Below are 26,957 nucleotides of genomic sequence, written 5' to 3' on the forward strand. Positions count from 1 at the left end.
CTGGCGCTAGCCGGTTTGCTAGAAGCTTGGCCACCAGCTTAGCAAAACCATGTATGAGGCTAATCGTCCTATAGTCAGCTGGCGTCGCGGCCTCCTGTCGTTTAGGCAGCAACGCGATCAGTGCTCCATTCAGGCGTCTAAATTGGCTGCAACTTCCCCTGTAAATAGCATTGAAGGCTGCCACCACGTCGTCTTTGATCACTGGCCAGGCCGTTTTGAAGAATTCTGCAGTGTACCCATCCGGCCCTGGGGATTTTTCATTAGGCAGCGTTTTTATGGTATTCCATATTTCCTGCTCGGAGAATGGCATGTCCAAATGAGCAAGGTTTGCAGGCTGTATTCCCAGGGCCTGAAGGTCAATGAGCTCAGAGCGCACGGCCGGTGCACCCATGATTCGCTGAAAGTAATCAAATAGGAAGCTCTCCTTTTCTTCATGTGTCAACGCCACCGCGCCGTCGTGTTCCAGCCTGGCTATGTACTTCGTCTTAGTGCGGAAGCTCGCTTGCATATGGAAAAGCTTCGTGTTGGCGTCGCCATGTTTCAGGAACAGCAACCTGGAGCGTGATCGCGCCATCGTTCGTTCCAGGGACGTGAGACCCAGTATCTTCCCCTTGAGCTGCTTCCTGAGTGCGCTCTCGTCGTGCGTGAGGGTCCTCTCCTCTTGTGCTCTGTCGAGCCAGAGGACGATCGTCTTGGCGACTAGGATCTGCGTCTTAATGAGTCCAACGCTCCGGCGGCTCCAGCTTTGTAGTTCTCTCGCCGTGCTTTTGAATTTAAGGTCGAGCTTTACGAACGGATCAGAGGCCGTGGTTGGGCACGTCCATCCTTTGGCGACGGTGTCCAAGTAACCAGGCAGCTTTAGCCACCAAGGCTCGAAATGGAAACGGCGTTTTGCTGTGAATGTCGCGTTGGTGGCGAGATGCAACGGACAATGATCGGATGCGTCTGATGAAAGCGCTTGGAGGAAGCAGAAGGGAAATTGCAACTCCCATTTCACTGACAATAGCACCCGGTCCAGCTTGGCCATAGTGGGACGCTCACGTTCGTTACTCCATGTGTAATGGCGGCCGTGCAAATACACGTTCGTTAATGAAGGTCATCGACGAAGCATCGGAAGCGCCGGTTGATGTTTGTGTTGCTCTTGTCGGCCGCGTCTAAGATCAGAACTCCCCCGCTAGCCCCCGTGGACGGGCAGATACACGAACGTGGAGAACGCGTTGCCAAGCATCTCGGCTACAAGGAAATGTGAGATTACATCAAGCTTCGTTTCCTGGACGCAAATGATCGAGGCGTTCGCGTCGCTCACTACCAAGCGCAGGGCATCCCGGCGGCAGCGCGCGTTCAAGCCGCGCACGTTCCACACCAGTATGTTGAGATTCGCTGTATTCATGGAGCGTGACCACGACCGATTGTGTTGCTTGCCGCGCCGACGGTCACGTGCTCACCGTTCCAGTGCTGGACACGATCTGCATGAGTTGATCATCAGTAAGATCGTTAGCCACTGGAAAGATGTCTCTGAGCGCCGCAAAGTGTTGCGGCTGCATCGTAGTCTTTAAGAACTTGTCGAAATCCTTTGCGGCGACATGGTCAGCATCAGCATCGCGATCAATTATCCCTAATTTGTGCATGGCGAACATCTCACCCTTTTTTGAAGGCCAGACAGTGATGTTCAACGCCTGGCTGGCGAGGTGGCCGCTTCATCTTGGCGTCGGCGCTGTGCTCTCGGCCTGCGCTCTGGCTGGCGGCCTGTCCACGAGGGGAAGCTGCATTGCCAGACGGACGGTGTTTATGAAGGCCGCAGTCTTCTCTTTGGCAATCGTGGAGGAGCCTGGCGACGCTAGCATTGCTCCGGGTGGTGGTGACGGGGCTGCTGGGGTTGTGTTGCTTGAGCAGCGGTTGGTCTCCGAGGTGTGTTCCTAGAAGCGCTTCGCGATGGCGACGCGGTCGGGCCCCGGCTCGCCACGGGGGTCCAGGAAACATCCTCGGTTAGCGCCTGTGGTGATGGCTGACCGGCTTCAGCATGCGGTATATGGTCTGCACCACGACGTGCACGACGGCAGTAGGTTCGGACCGGCGTTGAGTACTGTGCTGTCCCGGGCAGCACACGAGGTGAGCCAGCGAACCCGGTTGAGCGCGAGTTAGAGGCTGGGGCCGTTGATGTCGGAGGGTTGCTTCACACAGCATCGGGTCCTCCGTGCGGTTATCGAAGCAACGGCGCGGCGGCAGGAGCTGTTCCGGTGGTAGCTCTGTGCTATCCTCCGTAGGTCCCCGTGACCCATCTGTACGCGTGCACAGTGACGACGTGAGCGTCGCAGGGCATGGGCACGGCGTAGGTGTAGCCTGTGGCGCGTCGGTCGTGCACGTCGCGGACGCGTTGCGTCGTGGCGCAGGCGGGGTCACGGGCGGTTGAGCGGCGCATTTCAAATTGGCGCCGAAAAGTTAGTCTCGTTCCCCGCCCTCGGGGCTCGAGCCACGAGCCGTTGGCTCGTCTTCGTTGCCGCCGGTGACCTTTTTCGTGGGGGCGAGTGGGGAGGCTGCGCCTGCCAGGGGCGCCGTGCGCGACGGCGGCGGCCAAGACGCTACTCCCCGGAAATGTTCCCCCGCCGGCGCGCCGTCCTCCGGGTGATTGCAACCGTCTTCAACGCCGGGCCTGGTGAAGAACCCATGCAGGCGAGGGCCGTACCTGCGGGAGTCGCCGTAGTCGCGGTCGGGGTCGCCGTCGTGGCCCGAATCGCCGTCGAGTGACCCCGTCGACGGAGAACGCGAACGAAAGTCGGCGATATGACGTAGACGGACGATGATGTCGTAGGCAAGGACCTTCTTTTGCCGGAGATATGGAGGCAAATTACCGAACACTCTCTGCATTACCGGATCATCGTAAACAATCTGTTGCTCGTGCTCCGCGATCAGCAGCTTCACCTTTCGTGGAATGCGGCTGGGATCATCCGTCCATGCTTGGACTTTCAGCTTGCTCATGTCCGTGCGCTCTTCCTCCACATGTTCCACACGCTCGATCCAACAGGACGTGGAAAGAAGCTTCCGAGCAGTGCGAACGCTCCAGGCGTGTGCCGGCACGCCGTCGAGCTCGAGCGTGACGCGGAACTGAAGCGTCCGCGCGTCAGCCCGAACAAGACGCGTCCACGGTCGGAAAAAGAAGCGAAGCTCACCGACGGGGACACTGCCGGCACTCATGGCGGCGTCCCGCGCCCGCTGCGTCGTGAAGGTCACGATGAAGCTCTCCGGCCAGAATTGTTTGATGTTGAAGTTGTCCATTCCGGCGACCGGCAGTTCAGCAATTGCGCGGCGTAGTCCGTCGATCGGTGCATCTGGTGGAGCACCCGGCGCCGCCGCCAGCAGCTATAGTCTCAGTCGGCCTTCCTCGGCGTCTAGCGCGGCGTCCCTGTCAAGGAAGCATACTTGTTCCGCCGGGTGAGATTCGGGGTGCCCAGGCGGCGTGTCCTCGTCGACGTAGAAGAGCGCTCCCCGCCTGTCTCCGTCATCGCTTCTGGAACCTGACGGCCCCTCCCTTAAGGGCGGCCGCGGCAGGTTCGCATTCCGGTGCGGCGGCGCGAGCCCACCACGCTGGGTGCATGCAGGGCTACCAGCGTCGGGGCACGCACGAGTACGGCCGACCTCCCGCGGCGGCGAACGGCCGCGGCTAGTGGGGCCGGCGGCTGAAGCAGACGGGGAAGGCGTACAGCCGAAGGCGTCCCGTCCTCGCGGTGTTGGCGGTGAGCTGCGTCGCTGCCGGACAATGCGTCATCCACCTCCTTCTCCAGATGAAACCGAGCTTACAGGACTACGCGGGCGTTTGCAGTCGCGGGCGAGATGCCAGGAGCCGTGGCAGCGGAAGCAACGCGTCGGCCGGCGGCATTGCGCAACCAAACGGGTGAACGACATGTAGTTGAGGCACCTCCCCGCCAGTTCCAGCGGAATGCGCTTCACTGGCGGCTGCGCCTGCTCAACCGCCGTCAAATGGGTGAACGACATGAGTTGAAGCACCTCCCCGCCAGTTCCAGCGGAATGCGCTTCACTGGCGGCTGTGCCTGCTCAACCGCCGTCCACTGTCGTTGGGCCAGACGCTGGCGCCGCCTGCGCCTGGATCTGGTGCGCCTGCTCTCTGCCGTCGTCCAGCCCTCCTCGTCGGTGTTCGGGGCAGGCGCAGCTGCTGGCTGGGCCAGGACGGATTGGAGCCAGCCTTGCCTCTTGACGTGTTCCGACCGCCGCGGGGGAAGGCCATGGAGCAGCGTTGTCTGGCCGCGGCGTCGCTGGGGACGGCGGCCATGACGCTCCCCGGTCTGAGTTCCCAGGCGGTCAGTCACCTTCTCGTGCCGGCGCGGGGGTGATAAGCTGACTGCTGGTGGCGAAGACACGGCGCAGCCATTGGCCGGGGATGACACCGGCGAGGGAGTGTGGAGGAGCACGTCCCGGTAGGATGGCCGCGGCGGGGAGGCGCAAGGGGATGCGGCGTCGGAGTCCGAATCATCTCTCCAGCGGACGTGTTTTCCCCTTCCTCCCGACGCGGCGCCAGGGTAGAAGGGTTTGGCTTGCGGGGAGAGGTTGGAGAGGGGTGAGCGGTGGGTGGTCGCCGGTGCCGGAGTGGCGGCCAGCGAGCGGTGGTCGTGAGGACCTGAGGTGGGCGAGCGGGTGCGATCCAGGTTGTGGTGGTGCCAACTGCCATGGTGCGCGTTCTGGAACCTACAATTGATATACGTACCCAAAGCTTGCTGTTCAGGTTGACAAACTTCAATGGAGTAGGCCTGTAGCAGAACGCAACAATTACAGTGTATTGACTAGACCTTTGCTGAAATCAGGGCAGCAACTGATAGTGAAATATTTCTTTTATTGCCACTTGTATGCAGCTAAGTACCTTTACTGGTGCAAGGAATCCATTCAGGGCACCAAGAAGGAACCTCGTAGCAATAGCCATCCAATATTTCACACTCAGTCCAAACAAAGTGTTGAAAACAATGCTGAAATACAAGTTTGAAAATGGGTTAGCGATCATACATTAGATGTAACATAGTGCCAGTCTACTCTTGGAGTACATTTTGGTTCCCTTTCTTTGGTACTTATACCGAAAATATTGAAAATGCAATTACAGGCTTTCGTCCAATACGATCAGCTACGATGCCCAGAAGACTGACTACATCTGCCAATCATATATGATGCACCTAAATAGAAAAGATCAGGTACGCACCATATATATGATAATTTTTGGGAAAAGAGGAACATTCATTATTGACACTTGACTGTGATGAAGTTTACCAAGAAAACCAGCATAGAATCCAATGTCGTCTTCTTTTTGAGCAACATGCAGGTCTCTTATCTGTTTTAGAAATCAGCAGTTTTATTTGCAACAAAGCATATACTTCATTCAGGGGAAGAGAATATGTGAATAGAATGGCATGGCAGCTTACCATGAAGTAAAAAATGGGAACAAGGATGTTATTGGCAGAGCTGAGAAAGGACAAGAGAAGTGACATTGAGATATCAGTTACATGAGTACATAACGTTTCAGAAGAAGCATCTACATAGCTGGCACAACCAGTCGAGAAGGAAGAATGTCCAGCAATAGAAAAATTGAGAAGCAAGGATATCCGATCCAAATCCAACAAGAGTTGCAGTAAAATAAGACCATCTGTGGAGATGGAGCGATTAAGAAATGGAGGAGCTAGTAGCATGCCGTAGCATGAGCATGTACGTTGGCCACATAGACGATGACGTATATTGTACGTACCCGAGGCGAAGGTGGTGATGCCGCCGAAGAGCAGCTCCGATCCGGCTCTCGTTCTTCTTGTCCATGGCGCAGCCGGGGCACCTCTCGTAGTACAGCGCACCTTCGTCGGCGCCGACGCCGATCCCCCATTTCAGCTCGGCACGGTCAGAACAGAGGATGAGAAGAGACAGAGAAAGGCTAGCTCAAGGATCTCGTGTCTAATGTTCTAAGAGGAAAAAAAAATCAAATGTTTCCATAGAGAAGGTTGAAAGTAACATAACGATGATGCGTGTCGTGTGGCGAGTGGCGAACAAGGACATGGAAACAACTTGACGACAACATGGCACCCAAGGAGGTGAGGAAACAAGGTTGGAGACCTTCTAGCTGGTCCTGTTATATTCCTCAAAACAAATTAGTCTCATATATAAGTTGAAACTGGACCCTTTTTAAATTGAGCATAGCAATATTTCTTTGCTACCTAATCATATTGCCTTATTTATCCTTAGCAGTTTTATCAGCTGGTCCTTAAAAAATACTTTAACTAATTGTGTTTGGGTGTCCCACGAGGTCAGTTAGAATGGTGCTATCTACTAACTGCCAGTGCTGTTGATAAGTCCCCTTCATCAAAGGAAGAAAAATACTGAAAGTAACTGATTCTTGATTCACTGCAGGATTAATTAATTTGATTTGTTTTTTTATTAGCACATAGAAGAAAATAAAAATGCCAAATCTAGGCGCAATATAGATAATAAGAAATTCGGTATTCAGAATTAATTACAGGAGTTGTATCACTAGGGATCAAACGGAAAGCGACATACACTACAACTAAAATATAAAAAAACTCGGTAGCTCAACGCAAGGAAGTGCTAAATGATTAATAACGATATGTACACTTGTCATAAGATATATGTGAGGCGCAGTTTAACGCTTACAAGCACAACTTTGTGATGAAAATTAAATTGCCTTCTGTTGATTTTTTTTTGGCCAAGGAAAAACCTCTTTATTTTTTTTATTTTAGCAGTCTACCTTAAGTATATAGCTTCAATATCTTTTGTATGTGAATGATGCTAAGTCGTACGTTAATAAGTGTTTTTTTTTCATACGGACTCAGGTCTTATCCTTATTCTACACAAAAGAACCTTTGCTAGATAAATGAGATTTTCCCTACTAGTGCAAAGCAGATTGTATGGTACTGATTCAGAATTGTGCAAAGGTTCACGTTTTAACTCCAGGCTCCTTTGGAACGCATGATTTTTGAAACATATAGGGACAGGAAAAATGCAAGGATTAGAATGCCCAAGCAGCTCGAATCCTATGGAATGAAACACAGGTTGCGCGTGCGTGTGTTTAGGTTATAATCCTTGAATCCAACATGGGTTCACGAAAAGTATGGTGCCCAACATGAATATTGAAAAATATAATAAAGGTGCCTATAATAAGTGCCAAATAACTTTTTTACAATTTTAGTTTAATTTCATTTTTAAGTTAAACATATGAAGTTTTGAATCATTGAGGATTGCTGCCCAATATAAAACCCAAGGGCGTCGTCACATGCTCATGGGCTCCGGCAACGGCGAAGCGACAACAACGATGCAGCTCATGGAGATCGCCAAGGTGGATGACCTCCGCGGGGTGGGTGCAGGCTAGGGCCGCGGTGACAGCGTCCATGGCCGCTCACGGCTGCGTCCTGGTCGCGCACGACGCGCTCGGCACGGAGCCCTGGCGGCCCGCGCTGTTCGGCCACGCCTTGCCGGAGCTCTTCGCGCTCCCGTTCGAGGCCAAGAAGCGCAGCGGCCTCTTCTGCAACGGTCCGCACCGAGGCTATGAGGGGCAGATCCATAATGAAATGAACGCAGCTCTCCTTGCTGCGTTGTTCATAAAAAGTGCAAAAATCAGACAAGAATCAAAATGAAAATCAGGCAAGAACCTAGCATAACAAATGCTGCAGAGCAAAGAGATGGCACCAAATCTGTTCAAGCTAGCCTAGAGAAAGAACTACATTGTGGATGCTCTTGACCGTGAGCATGGCTGATATAACAGTTTTACACTATGCAGAGGTTGTACACTTTCACTATAAGTCGCGTAAAAGTTCAATAGAACTTTAGACCCAACCATGCTATGCAAAAGTAGGCACTTATCACACTATCGAGGTGTGACTGCATAAGGACACTACGAGACCTTTACAAAGATTCCCTAATAAGTGATACGTTTCCTCATAAGGGGATGAACCCTCCCCAAGTGGTGTCCCCTTGACTGAACAAGCCATCGCATAGCCTATGAGCCCCCTTTTCCCTTTCGGTAAGACTATTACAAACTAGAGTCTCTAATTAATTAGTCAAGACCAGAGCCTGTTGGTCTTATGGTTGTATTGTTTTCCTGGATGGTCACTCCATATTCCAATTAAGGCGTGTGAGTTGTTGTAATTAACAAAGGTGCATAACATGTAATAAATCAGGTTCATCATTGTTCATTACTTCCCACCATAAACCGGTATAGCAACTAGCATAGCTACCCAACAATAAAGTAAAACCCATGTTGACAAGGGACAATATGGAAACTAGGTAAATCCTTAATTAGGACCCATCAAATTAAGACTCAAGCATGCATAGCATATGTTCATGTTTCGTATATACATGTTGTATAGGACAGAATGTGATCAAGGGCACAACTTGCCTTCCTTAAAGACTTGTTGCTGCTCAGAGTCTTCAAAGTCTTCTTCTTGAGATTCCTCGAACCGTGCTCCTTCTAGCGTCACACAATCATCCAAAGCAACTAAACAAGCAAACAAATACATCTAATGAGAAACAGTACACCAAACAATAAAAATGTACTAAAAAGTGGTACAAACCTAATCTACATGTTAAGACGAACGCGTGAACGAAAGACTCACTCAAAACGGAGTTAAAATGCAAAAGATACGGCTTAACGAAGCTCTCGGGACTTGCTGACGAGGTTTTAAAACTTCCAAGGACTTAACTAGCGAGAAAACGAGCAGAAACTCGAGGGCTAATGCGCAAAAGCTTGAAGACAGACTGGATCGCGAGAGTCTAAACTTTCTAAGGACTTTTTCGCAAAACCTACAAGACACAAACTTTTAGATTAGGATTTCCTTTTTCCTCAAGGGCTAAACTGCAGAAGTGACTTCATCTTCTTCAACCTCCATCCGGTTGAATCGACTTGTGGGCCGGACCTGCCGGTGGCGCTCAGGCTGAGGGGGGGGGGGGACGCTCGGCGGCAGCGGCTAGGCCAGGGGGCGGCACTAGGCAGCGACGACGGCCAGGCTAGGGCGCGGCTCGGCTCGTGGGACGGTGAGCGGTGCGGTGGTGTGGAGCAGTGGAGGCGCGGGAGGGGCGGCGCTCGGCGGCGGTGGCGTGCTGTCGGCCATACATCCCCGGGCCTATGGGGAGCTCTGTACGGACTCACACAAAGGACGTACTTGGTCATGTATCAAGACATGAAGACTACTACACAGGGAATGTAGACTACATGGACTCCTGAAGAACTAGTCGGAAGGTAGTAGGACTACTCTGCTGAGTTAGAGTAGGACTCTCTAGTCGCATCCGACTAGTACTCTTATACAAAAGACTACCCTGTAACCTTACTCCCCCGATATATAAGGGCGGGCAAGGACCCCCTCCAAAGAGGTTCAATCGAATACAATTATACAACATATAGGGTACTCCCTACGTCACCATCGACTCCTTGATTTCGACGACACCCACCAACTAAAACACTATCTCGGGTACTCCCTTGATAGGTTGCCGGGTTAAAATACCGACACGCGCGGCTAGTGGCGGCGGTGCACAGGGTGGCGTGGGCGAAGGACGCGGGGTTGGGCGAGTAGGAGCACGGCCATGGCCAGCCATGGAGCGCGCCAGGAACAAGAGAGAGAAATAAAGGGGAAAAAGAGAGATTCACCGAGAATGACCTCCAAACTTGTGATTGAACGGCAAAATGGAACAAGGATGATAAGATGAACACGTTGGTGCGCTCACCTTCGGCCGAGGACCGGCGAAACGGTCAAGGATTGACAGTTTTGCCGGTCGCCGGAGTTTAACGGATGCGTATGTTCGGCGTCGGACTGCGGGAGCTACGGTTGATAAAATGAGATGGGGTTTGCGGTGTTGGAAAGATGACGTTAAGGTGATCACCGGAAAGTATTTATAGGCCTGGTTGGAGTCCGGATTTATTTTCCTTTTTTTCTAATTTTGGGAATTAATTTCGTATTTGAAAACATTTCCAAAAAATCCTGAAATCCTAATTAAATCACGAAAAATACTCTGAAAACTTGAAAAAATTCAGAAAATTCCTGGAGATGATTTGGGTCACGAGGAACCCAAATAAATACTTGGAGCTCCTAAAAAGATTTGTAGAACCATCCAAAATTGGATTAAGCTCTAGGAAAATTGAGAATAAATTTCAGAAAAATATGGAAAATTTTCAGAGGAACCTAATCATTGTCTGAACATATTTTAAAACTTTTTCACACTCAAGGAATAAGAAATGCAACCAGTATGGATGCAACACACTTAAACCTATGGTTCATTAAGTTAATTTTAGAAAAAAGATTTTAATGCCAAATAAATTCACAAAGAAACCTTAAGGCCTTAAACGAACTCAAACAAATTCTAGAGAAACTCTAAGTAATTTTTATTAACTTGCAAATGATGAAAATTAGGGTGTTACAGCCATTGGGGATTCAGATGAACTCCCGGAATTTTCGGAAACAAAACAACACGCACACTGAAGAAGGACCTAAACGAACCTCACGGAGGATTTTATTAGTAAGGCTCCATGCAACACAAAAATTCCGAATAGAAAAAAGAGGAATTGGGGTCCGATTGAGAAATTAGGGCAATGGAACCCACCCAAAAGAAAATCAAATTCCCTTCTGCTCACCAACGCAGTAAGGAATCAGACCTCGCCCATCCCCCACCACCTGAATGGGAGAGGAGGGGAGGAGCCCTGTGGTGGCGGTAGTTGGTGAAGGAGCAGCGGCAGGGGAGGGGACCGGTGGCGCTGTTCCCGTCGAGGAGCAAGGGGGTTTTCGGCAAGGTGGTGTGTGTGCGAAAGCTCGCATGTTTTTTCATTTGATATCGCTCTTATTGTGTCCAAAGCCCAAAGCTCACTCCAGTCATAAAGTATTCGAACTTCTTCTTTTTTTTCTTATTATTATTTTTGAGCGATGGTTACGGCGTCTAACTTAAAACAATTTGATTATTATATGTTAAATTAGCATGTTTAACGAATAAAAAAAATAGCATTATGAAGCTGTATTAAATCTGTTTTGCTGGTATATATTCACGTGTACTTGTAAAAGTACAGCTCAATAGTAAGCTTTCCACCGTAATAAGAAAGCTAAGAGCATTTCAAGCGGTACGAATTTGACACCTATAAAACTTGTTTTAGTCAAGGAGATAGAAGACTTCATAAAAATCTCCACTTTTTTCCAGCATCATATCTAAAACTGGATACGTAAACTTTTTACAAGACTAATAATCTGCTTTTTTCTAGGGTAAATACTCTAGCCCTTGAGAGAAAACCTATGATGACATGGAAATGATAACCAACCATAGCACTTTGCACTCACGGTTCCCTCATCCCCCACTACACTTCTTTATGTACCCTTTGACACGGCTTTTCAACCAGCTCTTCCACCGGCTCATGCCAAAGCTGCAAGAATGAAACTGGCTTCACCAGTGAAGACATAGAGAAGCCGTTCGGCAAAATGAACAGGAGACCATGAGCTTAAAAAAAGTGGCTTATCCTGACTTCGCCCCATCCATGGTATAACCATATGACAATACCATCAACCTTGTTGAAAATACAATGAAATTACCATCACCTCTCTCTTCTTATGCCGCACTCTCACGCATGCAAAGCAGGGTGGCACCATGCTAGGGGCCGACGGCCACAAGGGCAACGGGTAGATCCAGCATGGGGCGGACAACGATGGGGAGCCACCAAGGCTGCGTGGGATGGATGACGATAGGGAGCTGAGGTGGAGCGGAGGGCGACGATGCATCATGAGGCGAAAGGGTGATGGCGTGGTGGCATGGAGGGATGGGGAGGGGGGCACGACCATAGAGGAGCAGGGGTACGTGTGGGGAAGGTGGAGCCGAATCGGAGGACGACAGTATGGGGATGGAGACGTGGGGAGGTAGGGGTCAACGATCATAGGAGCGTGTGGAAGGAAGCGTGGGAGCGAATAAGAGAGAAGGAATGACCCTTATGAGAAAGGAAAGAGAAATAAAGAAAGGAAGAAAAAGAAGGAACGGGAACAAAAGAAATAAAAGAAGGGCCTATCTATCTATACTATCTATACTATAATATAAGGTCTATACTACACTTTCCACCAAGATATATTCCGCGGTACCTCTCACAGAGGCCCCACTCGTCAGTCCAAGTGTGGAGAAAGTTTCAACATCCTAGGCAAAAATGCTAGATGCAAAATGGTTCTGTCGTTTGCGCATGACTCTTTCCACCGGTGGAATTTTGATCACGTACCCGCGCCCCTACACCCCGGTCCCTGCTGGCAATGTTACCGTGATCCGATCACGGTGCTCTCCGTAATTGACATTAACCCACGCGGCTACCTGTGTAGTTTCCTTCTTCAACACCCTTGCCCTCGGAGGGTCACGATAATTTCCTTCCTCTCCGACGTATCCACGGCAGCCGTGCATACTCCAGCGTTCTCAGGCCACACGCCATCCCCTTCCCCACGTGTAGAAACAGATCGTGTCTGTGGTGAAGCCCTGGCCGGTAGTCGTGGCTGCGGCAAGTCTTGTTCGTGGTGATCGCCTTGCCGGAGCTTGTGCCAACGGGTGACTTGGTGAAATGTAGTTGCAATTTGATTCCACAGTGTCTTCGTTTTTGCCTTGTCGCTCATGTTGATGGCTTTGTTCTGCGATCTGAGGAGCGCGACCAGCACGACGGAGATCATCGACCCCCTATTCCTCCGTCCATTGTGTGGTGGTCATGCATACAAGTTCCATCTCAATCTCCATGTCGATCACATCTCTTCTGACTGGAAATTAAACCTGTGGAACAGTGGTGGATGATGGCCCCTTATAGTTTAAACCTGATTTTGATATGATCTGTTGACGTAGAACATCATTTTCCTATGCACGTTTAACAATGAGGAAGAGATAGACCTAGCTAGCTACAACTGCCTGACGACCAAATTCTCAATGGGGTCTGTTATACTTAGTTCTGCCTAGAGCGATGGGCCCTTTTATACCAATGTTCCTCGCATACGGGAGCTATTTTTTTTTTGTGCATGATGGTGACATAGTTTTAAGCAAAAGCCGTGGATCCTTTCTTTAGGTACTAACACCATTTTTTTTATGAAGGTCTGTTTGTATACGCTTTTCTGGAACTCGCTTATCTGGCAAGCAAGCTTATCTGATAAGCCTGCTGTCTGAGTAAGCAGGGTGTTTGGCAATCCTGATTATTTTGTGTCGATTGTCTGTCCTGGTTGGTAAATTGACCTGAATGCCCCTAAGGCTGATAATAGCTCATTTTTATTATGAATCTGAGGAGAAGACAATAATTCTAATACCTTTGGAGTTTGTTAAATAGAAATTACATTACAATAATATGAAATTCATATGATAGCAACTACTTTACAATATATCCTGTAGTTTTTGAATACAGGGCTCAATTGACTGCTAGACTATAATGCAGATGAATGTTGACCTGGAAGTGCATTGCTTGTGCATTATTGCTCCTTTCTTTTGGTTTCACAAGAAATAGAAATTTAGAGTACTTTCTAATGTGTTTTGGGTTATACTGATTATTGAGCACCAACATGACCAAGCCGCCAACGGCCAAGCCCGGCGGCGGTCGCGGGAGGCGCGGGGGCGGCGGCGGCGGACGGGAACCGAGCGGCGGCGGCGGGAGCCGGCGATGGGATCAGGTGGCGGACGGGAGCCGGCGGCGGTCGCGGGAGGCGCGGGGCGGCGGCGGCGGCGGACGGAAACCGAGCGGCGGTGGCGGGATCTGCAGACGGCGGGAGCTGGTGGCGGATCGGACCGGGCGGCGGACCGGACCCGGTGGCGGTCACGGGAGGCGCGGGAGCGGCGGCGGCGGACGGGAACCGAGCGGCGGCGGCGGACGGGAACCGAGCGGTGGCGGCGGGATCTGTAGGCGGGGGGAGCCGGCGACGGGAGCTGGCGGCGGACGGAGCCGGCGGTGGTCGCGGGAGGCGCAGGGGCGAACGGGTGGTGGCGTCGGTGGGTGAGGGTAGCGGGGGAAAAATCGGTCGCTTGCCCCAAAAGCGCCTCCTGGCCTGCGTACAGAATAAGCCGGTCTTCAGTTGTTTCCCAGCTTGTGAAGTAAGCGGCTTACGTAGCAAGCGGGAAATATTCAAAACGTTTGGGTGGGCTTATGGCTTATTTCTACCGATAAGTGGGAAATAAGCGGATACAAACATGGTCTAAATCTTGGGTATGATTTTTGTTATCCCATGAAGAGTGTCCCAGTGAATCTTCCTGACTACGAAGAGAGTTATGTTAAGAATGTCTAAAGATGTAATGGCATCTGACGTTGTTGTAACCCACCATCGCACCCTTAGATGGGAATGGATCCTTCTACCTATCCAAATACCAATCTAAAACTCAATTCATCAACATCATTGCTTAATATTCCTAAGACCAAGTCTCTTAGCATTCTGCTAAACACGTGAAAAAAAATCACCACTTGAATCATTCTTCACCACCAAGATTTCTTATGAAATCCAAGGTTGCCTGGCACCTTCGAGCTTACGAACACAATTGCTTATGTCGCTACACATCTGATCTATCTGGGGCCACACGGAATTCCTTTAGGTTCCCAACCAATGGTTGAGCCTGAAGTTGAGTTCCGGCCATTTCGGTCCAACCTTTTTTCCCACTTATTTTATTATTTGTTTAGAGTTTCCTTTTATTTATTTATTTATTTTTCTTTAGAGTTTGTTTTTAATCTGCATCCATTTCCTTCGAAAAATTTATCATTCACACTTGCACTAGCCCAATTTCACTCCAATTTTGCAGTTTTTTAGTTTGAGTGGTTTGTTCTCAAGGAACTCTCCTAAACCCTTCCTTTTACCGAAGCACCACTTCAAACAGTGCAATATATCAATTTCCCAAGCGATTAAATAGTTTTTTTTATTACACAGTCCATGGGCACCAACTTGAAGAAAGAACACTAGCAACAGACTGTAAACTAAATTGCATTATTGCACATGCGACTGTTTCAGTCTTCTGCATTGCCACCATGATAATGCCATTTTCTTGCACTATGACATCCTATTGTCATCTCTCTCGTTCGGCCACACTACTCTATATACTTCATTTGTACTGTTGGGGAACTGCCAGGAAAGGCTTGAAGGTCAGTATGAGCCCCATGACCTCTGTCAAATTTAGTAGCAGAAACATCATATGGTCTCCTGCATATACATGAAAGATGCAAGGATCAATCAAATACCTCTTTCAATCGACACCCTCTATGGTGATTGTACTAGGGTCATATTGGAGTAACTATATTTTATATACAATAAGTTATCACACACTTGTTATATGCATTAGAATGGTAGCATTTTGCATTAGGATGGTAGCACTGCAACTTATATGGTTCTCAGGACTACTGCATGTATATGGTCTATACCTGGAAAAAATGCGGCATGCTGGCGCTTTTGTGCCCATGAGAATCTGCATCCAGAGGTATTTCAACAGTGAGTCTCTTCTTCCGAATACATGTATTGTTTGGATTGGTACATGCTTTCATCTTATGAGGCAAAATGCAATCACTAAGCTAGGAATAGTAGTTTGAACTAGCAAATTTTTCTCCACTAAGAATTGAGGTAGCATTATATGAACAAGAAGAATTAATGCAAGAAAGCACCGGCTATACGTACATAATGCCTGCTCCAGCTGGAGCAAAAGCCTTCGACAAAGACATTGCTGTTGTAGCTATTCCATTTGCAGCACCCCTTTGTTCTTGTGGCTATGAATAGCATTCAATTCAGATATCATATTTACTTATGATTTTGGCGTTAGTACGAATACAAATCAATTCTTGTTAGGATATTGGATAATACATCAATTGAAACAGACACAAGTTGATACATACCACAGCATTGTTTTGTAGCAGAGAAGTGCCGGTAACTCTTGTTATCTGATCAAGATACTCACATATATAACCATCATTTAATTTCTCGTAAATTTCTAATGCTATACATGAGCGTACCTATTTAACCATGTACAGTGCAGTGGTAAGTGTGGTGATGTATTTTAACTATCATCATAAAGTACTTACTGCGAAAATACTTTTTAGCATTGCTGCAATGTAGAGTGGCACACCGAGTCTTATTCCTGATAAGTGTGTCATGAAGGGATAAGCAGCAATTATTGGTATAGACAATGCCTGCGAGCTCAAGGTCAATCGTTAAGAACTATAAATGTCTTTTAACAGAAAAATAGGCAATAATAAGTACAGATAAACTGCAAATAGTCAAATAATTGCAACTTTAGCAACTCACTGATGAAATTTGGGTTGAGTGGATAGGTCCAAAAGTTTTATTAACCCAACGATATGCAAAGAGTTGATATAATAGAAGGCTGGCGCCTACAATTCAACAAAGGATGATTATTGACCTTCCAAAAAGTACAGTTAGTACAGCTTAACTATAAAACACAAACAACACTGATCAAATGGTTGCGTAAGAGTTTTTGGAAAAGCAGTTGATTGAATTGGAATTACCTGCAACTGTAAGAACTTGGCCCACATCTTTAGATGAAAAGCTAAGCCCACCATATTTTCTATTACTTACGGTCCATAGAGAAAATATCTGATATTGAATTACAACAAATAAATTTCAGAAGCATTGTATTTCAAAGTAGCACAGTGGATCGAGTGAGTAAATGGTACCTCAGCATATGCAGTGTCATGGAGGGAGAAGACACAGTACGTGATAATAGATGACATCAATGGCCAGTTTTTGAGTAAGCTCTTCTTAGGTGGTTCTGTGCTTTCTTGATTAGTAGAACCTTCTACCATTTCAACTGCTCTCTCAAGGCCTTTGTGCTTATGTAGGGTCTCCTGTTTGGTTACTCGATGAATGCCAAGTAAATGAAAATAGCAGTAGAGATATGCTCATATGTGCAAAATTATCTAGCTTTTGTGTTTTTTAAGGTAGGATAGAATATTCATATGGAGTTGGCAATTTCAGTATTCCAATAAGACATATTATTTGTAAATTAATAATAAAATACATGAAAACTCTTAATGTCAACACTGAAACACAAAAAAAAGTGTCTACAGAGTAGGTCATATTTACCGGGAGCCATGCACAGCTTATGAAAACCAAAGTAGCAAAAAGTGAGATACATATACATGGTAATAAATATGGGAACCTGCATGATGTTGGATCAAGAAGACAAAATGAAAAGCATCATTTTAGGTTAGAGTTAAAAGAACTTAATTTTAGTCGAAAGACAAAAGGCATACCTTCCAAACACTGACTTCTCATGAAACAAATGTGGATATTGTTTGACGGGCTGCCAAAGGAAGACATGGAAGGTGAAAAATATGATCCAAATGGTTGGGAAATAATAATCTGCGTAAGACTAAGATACCTGTGCTAGGTATCCCCCAATTGCTGGGCCAATTATAACACCCATTCCCCATGCTGTGCTGACCTAGATAAATTCGATGAAATGGGTCAAACTGAGTTTATGGTATGCAATAACTGTCATATGTGGCAAGTCCTATGTGTTTATATGTGGAACTGGAACTTACAATTGATATACCCAGAGCTTGCTGGTCAGGTCGACAAACTTCAATGGAGTAGGCCTGTGTAGCAGAAAGCAACAGTTACAATAAAATCGACTAGACCGTACCTTTGCTGGAATCAGGGGCAGCAACTGATAGTGACATATATTTCCTTTATTTGTTTTTAAGAATTGCCTCTTCTATGAAAGAAAATACCTTTACTGGTGCAAGGAATCCATTCATGGCACCGAGAAGGAACCTTGTAGCAATAGCCATCCAATATTTGACACTCAGTCCAAACAAAGTGTTGAAGACAATGCTGAAACAGAGGTTTGGAAATGGGTTAGCAATCATACATCAAATGGAGCATATATAATGCCATTCTACTTTTGGGTCCATAAAGATACATGCTTACACTGAAAATACTGAAATTGCAATCACCGGCTTTCGTCCAATACGGTCAGCTACCATACCCCAGAAGACTGACGCAATACCTCTGCCGATCATATATGACGCACCTAAAGAAAAACAGGGTACGCACCATATATATGAGAATTGCAAGAAAAGGAAGTACGCATGGTTGTTGTTACCCGTTGACACTTGGGTGTGTCAAATCTTACCGAGAAAACCAGCGTAGAATCCAATGTCTTCTTCTGTTTGAGCAACGTGCAGGTCTCTTATCTGTTTTAGAAATTAGGTTTATTTGCAAAAAAAACACATATTTGATTCAGAGAAAGAGAGTATGTGAATAGGATGGCATGGCAGCTTACCATGAAGTACAAAAACGGGAACAATGATGTTATTGGCAGAGCTGAGAAAGGACAAGGGAAATGATATTGAGATATCAGTTACATGAGTAGAAGATAACATTTATGAACATCTATAGCTGGCACAGCCGGTTTAGAAGGCCACAGCCCACAATGTTGAGCAAGAATATCCGGATCGAACAAGAGAGTTGAAGTAAAATAAGACCATTCATGGATATGAAGCGATAAACAAATGAAGTAGTCGCAGCATCAGCATCAGCACGTACGTTGGTCGGATAGACGATGACGTATGTACGTACCCGAGGCAAAGGTGGTGATGCCAACGAAGAGCAGCTCCTTGTAGGGAACGCCCTTGCGGCTCTCCTTCTTCTTGTCCATGGCGCAGCCGGGGCACCCCTCGTAGTACACCTTCGCCGGTGCCGGCGCCGACGCCGATGGCGACGGAGGCGGCGGCTCCCCCATTTCAGCTCGGCACGGTCGAGTGGAAGGCGATCAATGAATGCGCAGAGTAGGATCGAGCAGGGCGAGGCGCGTCAGAACAGAGGATGAGGAGAGACAGAGAAAGGTTAGCTGAAGGATCTGAAGGAAGGAGCGGAAGCGCGGAAGGAAACGTGGAAGGTGCCGTGGGTCCCTCCTTAGGTCGTCGGTCCGCGTGCCGGCGTTACGTCTGCGCCACAAACCGATGGCGAGGACGCTGAGCGGGGTGACAGATGGCCTGCGGCCTGACACGCCTGCCTGCGGATGTGCCTGTGCAACGCCGACTGCAAAGCCTGAAAGCGATGCGATGGAGAGGGCAGTGTCGCCAAGCCACTCTGAATCCTGACCAGGAAAAAATGTTGACGAAACTGGCAGCCGCCGTCTCCATCCAATCCAAAGGTCCCAAGCTCGCCGGTAATCTGCATGGCACAATGGCGGCCTGGGGAACGAGATCACCCTACCACCATACCTCAGGTGATTGGTCGTCACTCCGTTACTCCACTGGACTCGAAGAATGTGCAGCTAGGTAGGTTGCGAAAATTTCTGCAGCCTTCTTCGTTGATTGCCTGCTAAAAAAACTGCTCCCGATCGAAGAAGGTGCTGGATATTCCTGTTCGCCACCTGCCGGCGGAAATTGACCTCAACGGCACCAGCGACAGCGAGGTGAGAGGCCTCTCGATCGACAAGGACGGCATTGCATTGGCAGAACACGCGTACACGCTACTCATTTCTGAATCCACGGTGCAAACGACAAAAGGATTTTCATGGGCTGCAAGTTAAATCCTTCACCGATTTCCCCAGGATTTTCAGGCCACGCAACCTGCTGAAACTGAAAGTGCCTTTCAGTTAAGGACAGCAGGCTCAGGATCGTCAGGGTGCATTGGTCAGATTCATCCACACGGGATTCCTTCAGCCTGCTGATCGGAAAAGCTAGGTGATCGACTTCAATCGAGCTAGGACGACAGTCACCATCCTACCACTATCAGCTAGCTTGTTAGGTAGCTTCATTAGTCTAACAGTGACGCACCCTGATTTTAGTGATTACCACTCAAGTGCAAATCCCACTGATCTCACATTGCTACTATACTATTGTAGCACATCTCATGTTTAAATGGGCTGGCTTTATTTGTAGGTTTAGAGCGACGAGGAGCTGTCACTGTCTCTCCCGAGTAACATTAGAAACGGCAGATGGCACTCGAGATCGTCTAGACAAAAAAAAAGACCATGATGATGAGAGAGAGAATAAAAGTAACAAGCGCGAGGGAGGAGGGTGGTTTCCTTTTCCTTCTTTCCTTTTCTAGTTTTCACGTTGATCACCTAAATAAAAATGATATCTCGTACGCTCAATTTTTCCTTTTTTTACTAGTTATCCTTCGAGATACTCTATATATACTCCCTCCGTTCTTAAATATATGACACTGTTGACTTTTTACTCCAACTTTGACCACAAATATCTATTGAACGAGTTAGTTAACTAAAGTAAAATGTGTATTATTATGTCTATTGTAAAATATACTTTAGATTTTAGATTTAACTCATAGGTTTATCTATTTACAAAAATATTTGTAGAAAAGATGAATAGTCAAATAAATAAAAAAAGTTAACGGTGTAATATATTTAAGAACGGAGGGAGTATATTTCACCTCATTCTCAAAAATATAATCTATGCTAATTAATTAAACGCCATTTTAACTGGGAAATCCCCTTTATTTTCCCCTCTGATATATAAGCCATGCATTTCATCTAGGATAGCGACACGCTTGCTCGGTTGATGTGGTATGAAAGGTCTAGATGGACACCTTTTTGCCTCCTTGTTCCGTTAACTTAAAATGGGTTTAGATTTCTATGGGCGTCATAGTCTTTTTTCCCTGATTTCGCCGTGCTTTGGGTCAACATGGAACATAAAACATTGATGTCTCCGGGCTCTTTTAGCGTTGTAGAGATATACTATATACTCTCTCTTTTTTTCATGGAGAGAGACGCAGTACAGATAGCACGGCTACGTGTGTCAGGTATACATGTACCGGAGGCGAGGGTGATGATGGGGCAACGAAGAGCAGCTCCTTGTAGGAAATGCCCCTGCGGCTCTCCTTCTTCCTGTCCATGGCGCAGCCCGGGCTGCCGTCGTAGTACACCTTCGCCGCCGCTGGTGCCGCCGCACCGTCGGTCATTTCAGGTAGGTCCGGCGGCCTCTCAGCCTCGACCGATCGAGGCGACCGAGGATCACTGACTAAAGACATTATGTCTTCCTTTCAGCTGGTAAACAGCGAGAGACTGTGAAGTGCGTTGTAGCCTACAGTACTAGTCCTAAATGACACAAAGGAGATAGAGTTAAGAGTTTGGACGCTACCTCTATCTATCCCAGATACGGCTAATGTTTATTCTACGGACACAGATTTGGCAACTTGATCCCAACCCAAATTAATCTGCATCATCACTGCTTGGCTACCGAGAGTAGTGCAGCCTTCTTTAACTATAAATATCACAGACACATCCTTCCCTATCCGTGGGTCTGCTGCAATTGCTTAATTGGATGCGCCTGCCACTAATCTGGAATCGGTTTTTAATTAGTAAAGGATCAATCCACAAAGATGAACTTCACTACACACAAATGATTCTGATGATTAATATGTTGAAGAACAGACAAGTCATTGTGGCACCTGGCTTTGGGACACATTAATATAAGGAGTGGTTCAGGTTGAAGCCTGTGCCGAACATTAGCAAGATGCGTGCTGCCTACATATTACAAAGTTATAATACATCGTTTTTCAAAAAAAAATATTACAATTTATCAAAATTTTCATTAATCATCTGAACACCTTAAAGCTTGTGATGGAAACAGAATCTAATCTGTCCTTGGTTTGTTCAGATTCTAGACAGCAGATCAAACTTCCACATTCTGAACCTTCTAGAGCACCACTGACCATCATTATTTCCCTTTTTTTGGCTCATGCTTAACCAACTGTAAATATGTCCCAGTGAACCCCTCTTTCAGAGTCTCTAGCCTTAATATACTATTCTGGTAATGCAGGCAACACCAGAAAGGGTTCAAAGGTGGATATCAGCCCAAGGAGCTGCACCAAATTCAGCAGCACAAACACCACCTGATCACCTGCAAATTCAACAATCCAAAGTAGATAAGCATATGCATATACATGTTCCTGTCCTCTACCATCACAAGGAAATATCCCACATAGCAAAACCATGCTTTTTGTATACTAGTTTATTACCATAGGAAAAAAATGAAACCTTATGCAAGGTATAGTAGGAAATTGATAGTTTACCAGGCAGGAAAGTAGCATCTTGACGTTTTTGTGCCCATGAAAACCTGTGTTGATGAATATGAATTCAGAGTTTGGGATACACAGAGAATAATGGTCCCCCTTTTTTTACTTTCTATACTTTATTTTACCACACACTCTTTGGACATAAGGTGACATAGAAATTTTAAGTTCTATATATGTTTACGAGAGGCTTGTGAAAATTTTAGGAGCTTATGCAGATTCTATACTATATATCAAATAGATATGGAAATTGATACTTACAGAGCCCCTGCCCCTACTGGGGCAATGGACTTGAAAAATGACATTGCAGTTGTCGATATACCATTTGCCGTGCCTCTTTGTTCTTGGCACTAGAATTGAATTTTAAATATATTAGATATATTTGATTTGTGTAATAACATACTACCCCAACAAATTCACTTGAGTTCATACATACCACGGCATTATTCTGTAGAAGGCAATTTCCTGTTGTGACAGTAATCTGTATAGGTTGCAAAAGAAGATTATGTAAACTTGAATACTACTTCCACTATGTTCTCCATAGAAAGGGAGTCATTAGCTTACAAATGTTGCGGCAAGTTATGTAGTTATTTGAACTGTGAAGAAAGAAAGAACAATGCTTACTGCAAGAGCACTTTTCATCATGGCTGCAGAATAGAGGGCGAAAGAAAGTTTCGCTCCGGATAGGTACGTCATAAAGGGATAAGTTGCAAGAACACCTATACACACAGCCTGCAATGTCATGTTGAAATTTTAAGTGATGACCATGAGATATGTATTTTTATGTTTGTTTTTTTTTGAAGAAACAGTAGGAGGCAACTCACAGAAGCCACACGTGACGAGTTTACTGTTCCAAGCACTTTATGAACCCAACGATAAATGAAAAACTGGTACACTAGAAGACTAGCACCTGAAATGTAGGGAGGAAAGCCCCAGTCATGAAGAAAATGAAAGGAGAAATCCATATCAGTGTCTCTATATATGCACACACAATGCTGCAAACATCTTCAGTTGAGGCGATGGGCAATGAAAGCGGAGGTCAGAGGGATGTGATACCTGCCATAGCAAGAACTTCACCAATGTCTTCAGTTGAGAAGCTGAGGCCACCATACTTCCGATCGCTCACAGCCCATAAGGATAGTATCTAGTATTGAAAGATGTACATTGGTGGTCGGACATCTTTGTTAGAGCTATGTGTGAAGTTGAAATTGAGTAGTTAAAGCAGTACTATACTAGATGTTTTTACTCATGAGGAATGTATTGAATATCATTTATATGGGCTTACTAAGTATCATCCAAAATATAAAATTCCCCACTGAGTACTAGCAGGCTAAAAATGGGACATGAATTCTTAGAGAATATGATTTATTTTTACCTCACTATATGCTGTGTCATGAAGGCTAAACAAACAGTAAGGTAGCATAGTTGACACCCAAGGCTTGTTCTGGAGCAAACTCTTCCTGCGAGGTGAATCCCGATAATTGTCTTTTGATGACAATGCTTTGACTATTTTGGTATCCTTTTCAGGAACTTTATGTTTGTGTATAGTCTCCTGTAGTACAGTCACGTTAATAATAAGACTAGATAATATTTGCACTAATAGAGTGACAATATGCCTCAAATGAAGTTAAGTAAATACTACTTATAGTATAGAGTAGAATACATAGCACGCATATTTTCTACAAAAATGACCACACTACACTCCAGTAGTGGATTTATTAATTGCATCTTGGGCAGCGCATGCTTTAAGTTATGTTTATTGGAGAATTTATGGAATATAAGATTTGATTTTCACACGCACAAGCAAAAATAATAACAAATATTAGTGTCAGTATTTTGTATGGGAAACTAAAATGATGAGAGATTTTTTTAGTTGAAATGTTACGTACCGGAAGCCATGTACAGCTTATTAGGACAATTGTAGCAAATGACGATACACTTAGACAGGGTAAGAGGTAAGGAAATCTGCAAAATCCAATTAATTGAGCTATGATTATATGCAAATGTACACCACTAATTTCTAGCAATTGGTAATGGACTATAGTTGCGCTTGGATGACTTACCTGGCAAAAATTGAATCTTTGGAAAATATGTGAGGATATTTTTCAGTAGGCTGTGAAAGAAAAAAGAGACTGGAGTAAGAAAATAAGATACTTTTTCTCTCCTTTTCTTTTTTGAACTGGTACCTGTGCAAGGAAGCCTCCAAGAGCTGAACCAACAATAAGACCCAAAGCCCATGCCGTGTTCACCTATGATTAAAGTACATTCAGTTAGACTAATCTTCACATTGAAAGGTTTATTTAATAAAATACACAGAGCTTGACTCATGAGATTACAATCGAGAGTCCAAGTGCATGATGTTCAGTTCGACAAACTTCAACGCAATATGCCTGCAAAGGTCGATAAATGTAACTTCTAATTTACCATACTCATTTTAAAACACATAAGTTATAGTCTAGACGGATTTATTGAAATTGGTAATTTAGAAGTACCTTTATTGGGGCAAGTAGGCCATTTAGAGCACCCAGTACAAATCTTGTAGTAATTGCCATCCAATACGTTGTACTTAGACCAAATAGTGTGTTAAATATGACCCTATAGAGTGCATCCATGTGGGAAAATGAATTGAGTACTAAACAAATATTGAAATCTAAATGAGCTAACAGTCAGCTATAATTTTTGTAATACATACACAGACAAGATTGAAAATGCGATGACAGGCTTCCGTCCAATACGATCTGAGAGAATGCCCCAAAAAATTGCAGCAGTGGTTCTGCCCACCATGTATGATGCAGCTGCAATTAGAAAATGCATTCCCGTAAGTTTTTTACATTTAAATTTTGAGTTTTGTGTGATATTAGTACTCCAACTTTAATAATCTCTAACTTGTAAATCAATGATGAGACAGAAACTATACCTAGAAAACCAGCATAAAATCCAATGTCTTCCTCTGTTTCAGAAATGTGGAAGTCCCTTACCTATGAAAATCGGGAAAAAAGATATATTACTAAATAAGCATAAGGTATACAATCGAGTAATCGGATCAAGTTAATGATAACATTAGGTTGAGTCACTTCAGACCGAGGAAACTGCTTGGGTGTGGAAATATTCTCACAACAAAATGTACATGTGTACCTCCCAAGTCTAAATTGGAACTCATTCAGTGTAAGAGGAATACAAAATAAAAGAAATCTTTTGACATCTATGAGCAGAATGCTACGAGTACAAACTCAAAAGACTTCCAAAGGTTCGCACAATAAACTGAACCTACAACTCAAAAACAAAAATGAAACTGAAGTCATCACAACCCATTACACAGATTGAATAGAATCCAAAACTAAGACTACTTGCCGTGTTCCTATCTCTGGTGACTCATCTCGGTGTGATGAATATATCATCAAACGGAGAACATATGGGTACATAAATCGCTGATTGTGCTGCGTGATGCTGTTACTGTAGGATCGTGGTGACGGATTGAGTAATTAAAGTCGTAAAGAACGTAACCGTCCTCAAGATTAATGCAATGTGATATACAAGTAGATGACTGACTAGATAACATGACAGCACATACCATGAAATAGATGAATGGGAAGAGGCACGTGATTGGTAAAGCTGAAAAAAAACACAAAGGAAAAAAGTTACATTATCTTTAATATTTTGTCTGAACCGGATCTCAGCTTGCAAATTATTGAAAATATTGATCGAGTAATTAAAACAGTTAGTAAAGCGCGCACAGCTAAGGCGTTAGATGGATGCAAATAAGAAAGGAACAAGGCGGCAGGTAGCTAGACATAGTAGCCAGACACATAAGAGGGCAAAGCTGCTGCAGATGCAACTGCTCCCTATGTTTGTTGGTCTCAAATTTGAATTTCTGACTTTAATTTGTGCCGGTAAACTGTAGTGCTCCATCATCAGTCGTATTTGGAAGCTCGATCAGGTCTTATATACTAGCAGTTACACAAAAAGGGGAGACTAAACAGCCGTGTTAGTACCGATCCAATCGGGACTGGCACAGAATATTAACTTCTGTTGATGGCTTGGTCTTAGCCAGCATCCTACATGCATGAACATAATGCTGGATCTCAGATGGCATTGCAGCCTTTTAAGAGCAATGATGGGCTGTCTTCTGCTTTTCGTTGTGATCAGCTAGACGAAGTTATGCTAGAGGAGGCAGATCAAGATTCCAATTTTCTATCACGGGTGGGGCCAGCAACATGCTCTGTCCTGTTTGGTCCAGGCAGAATGCCTCCGGCGACGCTCATCACCGGCGGCCGGCGACCCGGCAGCGGCGGCGGACACTACTTAGAGCATAATGCAAGCATTCCCTGACGACCGAACTAGGCAAGAACCAAAATTGGCACAATGCAGGCTCGAGTTCGATGTACACCGGATGCGTGCATGTCCAACAGAGTAGCTAGCAAAACCCAAGATGACTGAACCCAGTTGCCGCGCACAAGGCATTGTCTAGAGCCTAATGTAGAGCAACAGTAATGGAAATACGTACATGAGGCGAGGGAGGTGACGCCGACGAAGAAGAGCTCCTTGTAGGGGATCCTCCCTTTGCTGCTCGCCTTCCGCCGCTCCATCGCGCAGCCGGGGCAGCCCTCCACCGCCGGCGCCGGCAGCAGCAGCGGCGCTTCCTCGGAGCCCATCTCGACAAGACAATTTGCTTCGGTCACCTAGCTACCTAGCTATCTGCAATGCAAAGCCACTATCACACTGACACAGCATGCAACTGCTCAAGCTCCCTGCTCCACAACACGGGTGGGCGAGGCAATGCTGCTGCCTGCAGAGAACGTGCCCCACGAGCAGTAACAGTTTACCCCCACCTGGAACACAAAGATAGCTACACAACATCCAATTTTTCTGACAAAAATGTTCTCCACAATTTTGCTTCCACTGTAATAGTATGTGCTCTCTGGCTGGTCTCTATTTTACAGAAAAATACATGTCCGGTTC

General features: G+C 46.1%; 2 protein-coding genes across 2 annotated transcripts; both read right to left on the reverse strand.

Annotated features, from left to right (window-relative positions):
• Nucleotides 1–14,817: 14,817 nt before the first annotated feature.
• On the reverse strand, nt 14,818–18,844 carry LOC117866392 (protein ZINC INDUCED FACILITATOR-LIKE 1). Its single transcript, XM_034750587.2, has 17 exons — nt 18,537–18,844; nt 18,241–18,281; nt 18,091–18,151; nt 17,886–17,988; nt 17,687–17,789; nt 17,498–17,551; nt 17,335–17,397; nt 17,207–17,256; nt 17,037–17,112; nt 16,628–16,798; nt 16,460–16,547; nt 16,239–16,324; nt 16,016–16,123; nt 15,830–15,874; nt 15,615–15,703; nt 15,365–15,408; nt 14,818–15,146 (listed from the first exon to the last, which is right to left on the reverse strand). Exons 1-17 carry the CDS (start codon nt 18,697–18,699, stop codon nt 15,049–15,051), a joined length of 1,443 nt encoding a protein of 480 aa, XP_034606478.1. The 5' UTR covers nt 18,700–18,844; the 3' UTR covers nt 14,818–15,048.
• Nucleotides 18,845–21,313: 2,469 nt separating this feature from the next.
• Nucleotides 21,314–26,927, reverse strand: LOC117833209 (probable peptide/nitrate transporter At3g43790). Its single transcript, XM_072295498.1, has 17 exons — nt 26,503–26,927; nt 25,570–25,610; nt 24,916–24,976; nt 24,691–24,793; nt 24,491–24,593; nt 24,335–24,388; nt 24,185–24,247; nt 24,062–24,111; nt 23,888–23,963; nt 23,374–23,550; nt 23,055–23,142; nt 22,823–22,908; nt 22,623–22,730; nt 22,435–22,479; nt 22,260–22,348; nt 21,999–22,042; nt 21,314–21,826 (listed from the first exon to the last, which is right to left on the reverse strand). Exons 1-17 carry the CDS (start codon nt 26,648–26,650, stop codon nt 21,729–21,731), a joined length of 1,434 nt encoding a protein of 477 aa, XP_072151599.1. The 5' UTR covers nt 26,651–26,927; the 3' UTR covers nt 21,314–21,728.
• Nucleotides 26,928–26,957: the final 30 nt, after the last annotated feature.

Source organism: Setaria viridis, chromosome 8 (genome assembly GCF_005286985.2).
Source record: "Setaria viridis chromosome 8, Setaria_viridis_v4.0, whole genome shotgun sequence".
Taxonomy (NCBI): Eukaryota; Viridiplantae; Streptophyta; class Magnoliopsida; order Poales; family Poaceae; genus Setaria; species Setaria viridis.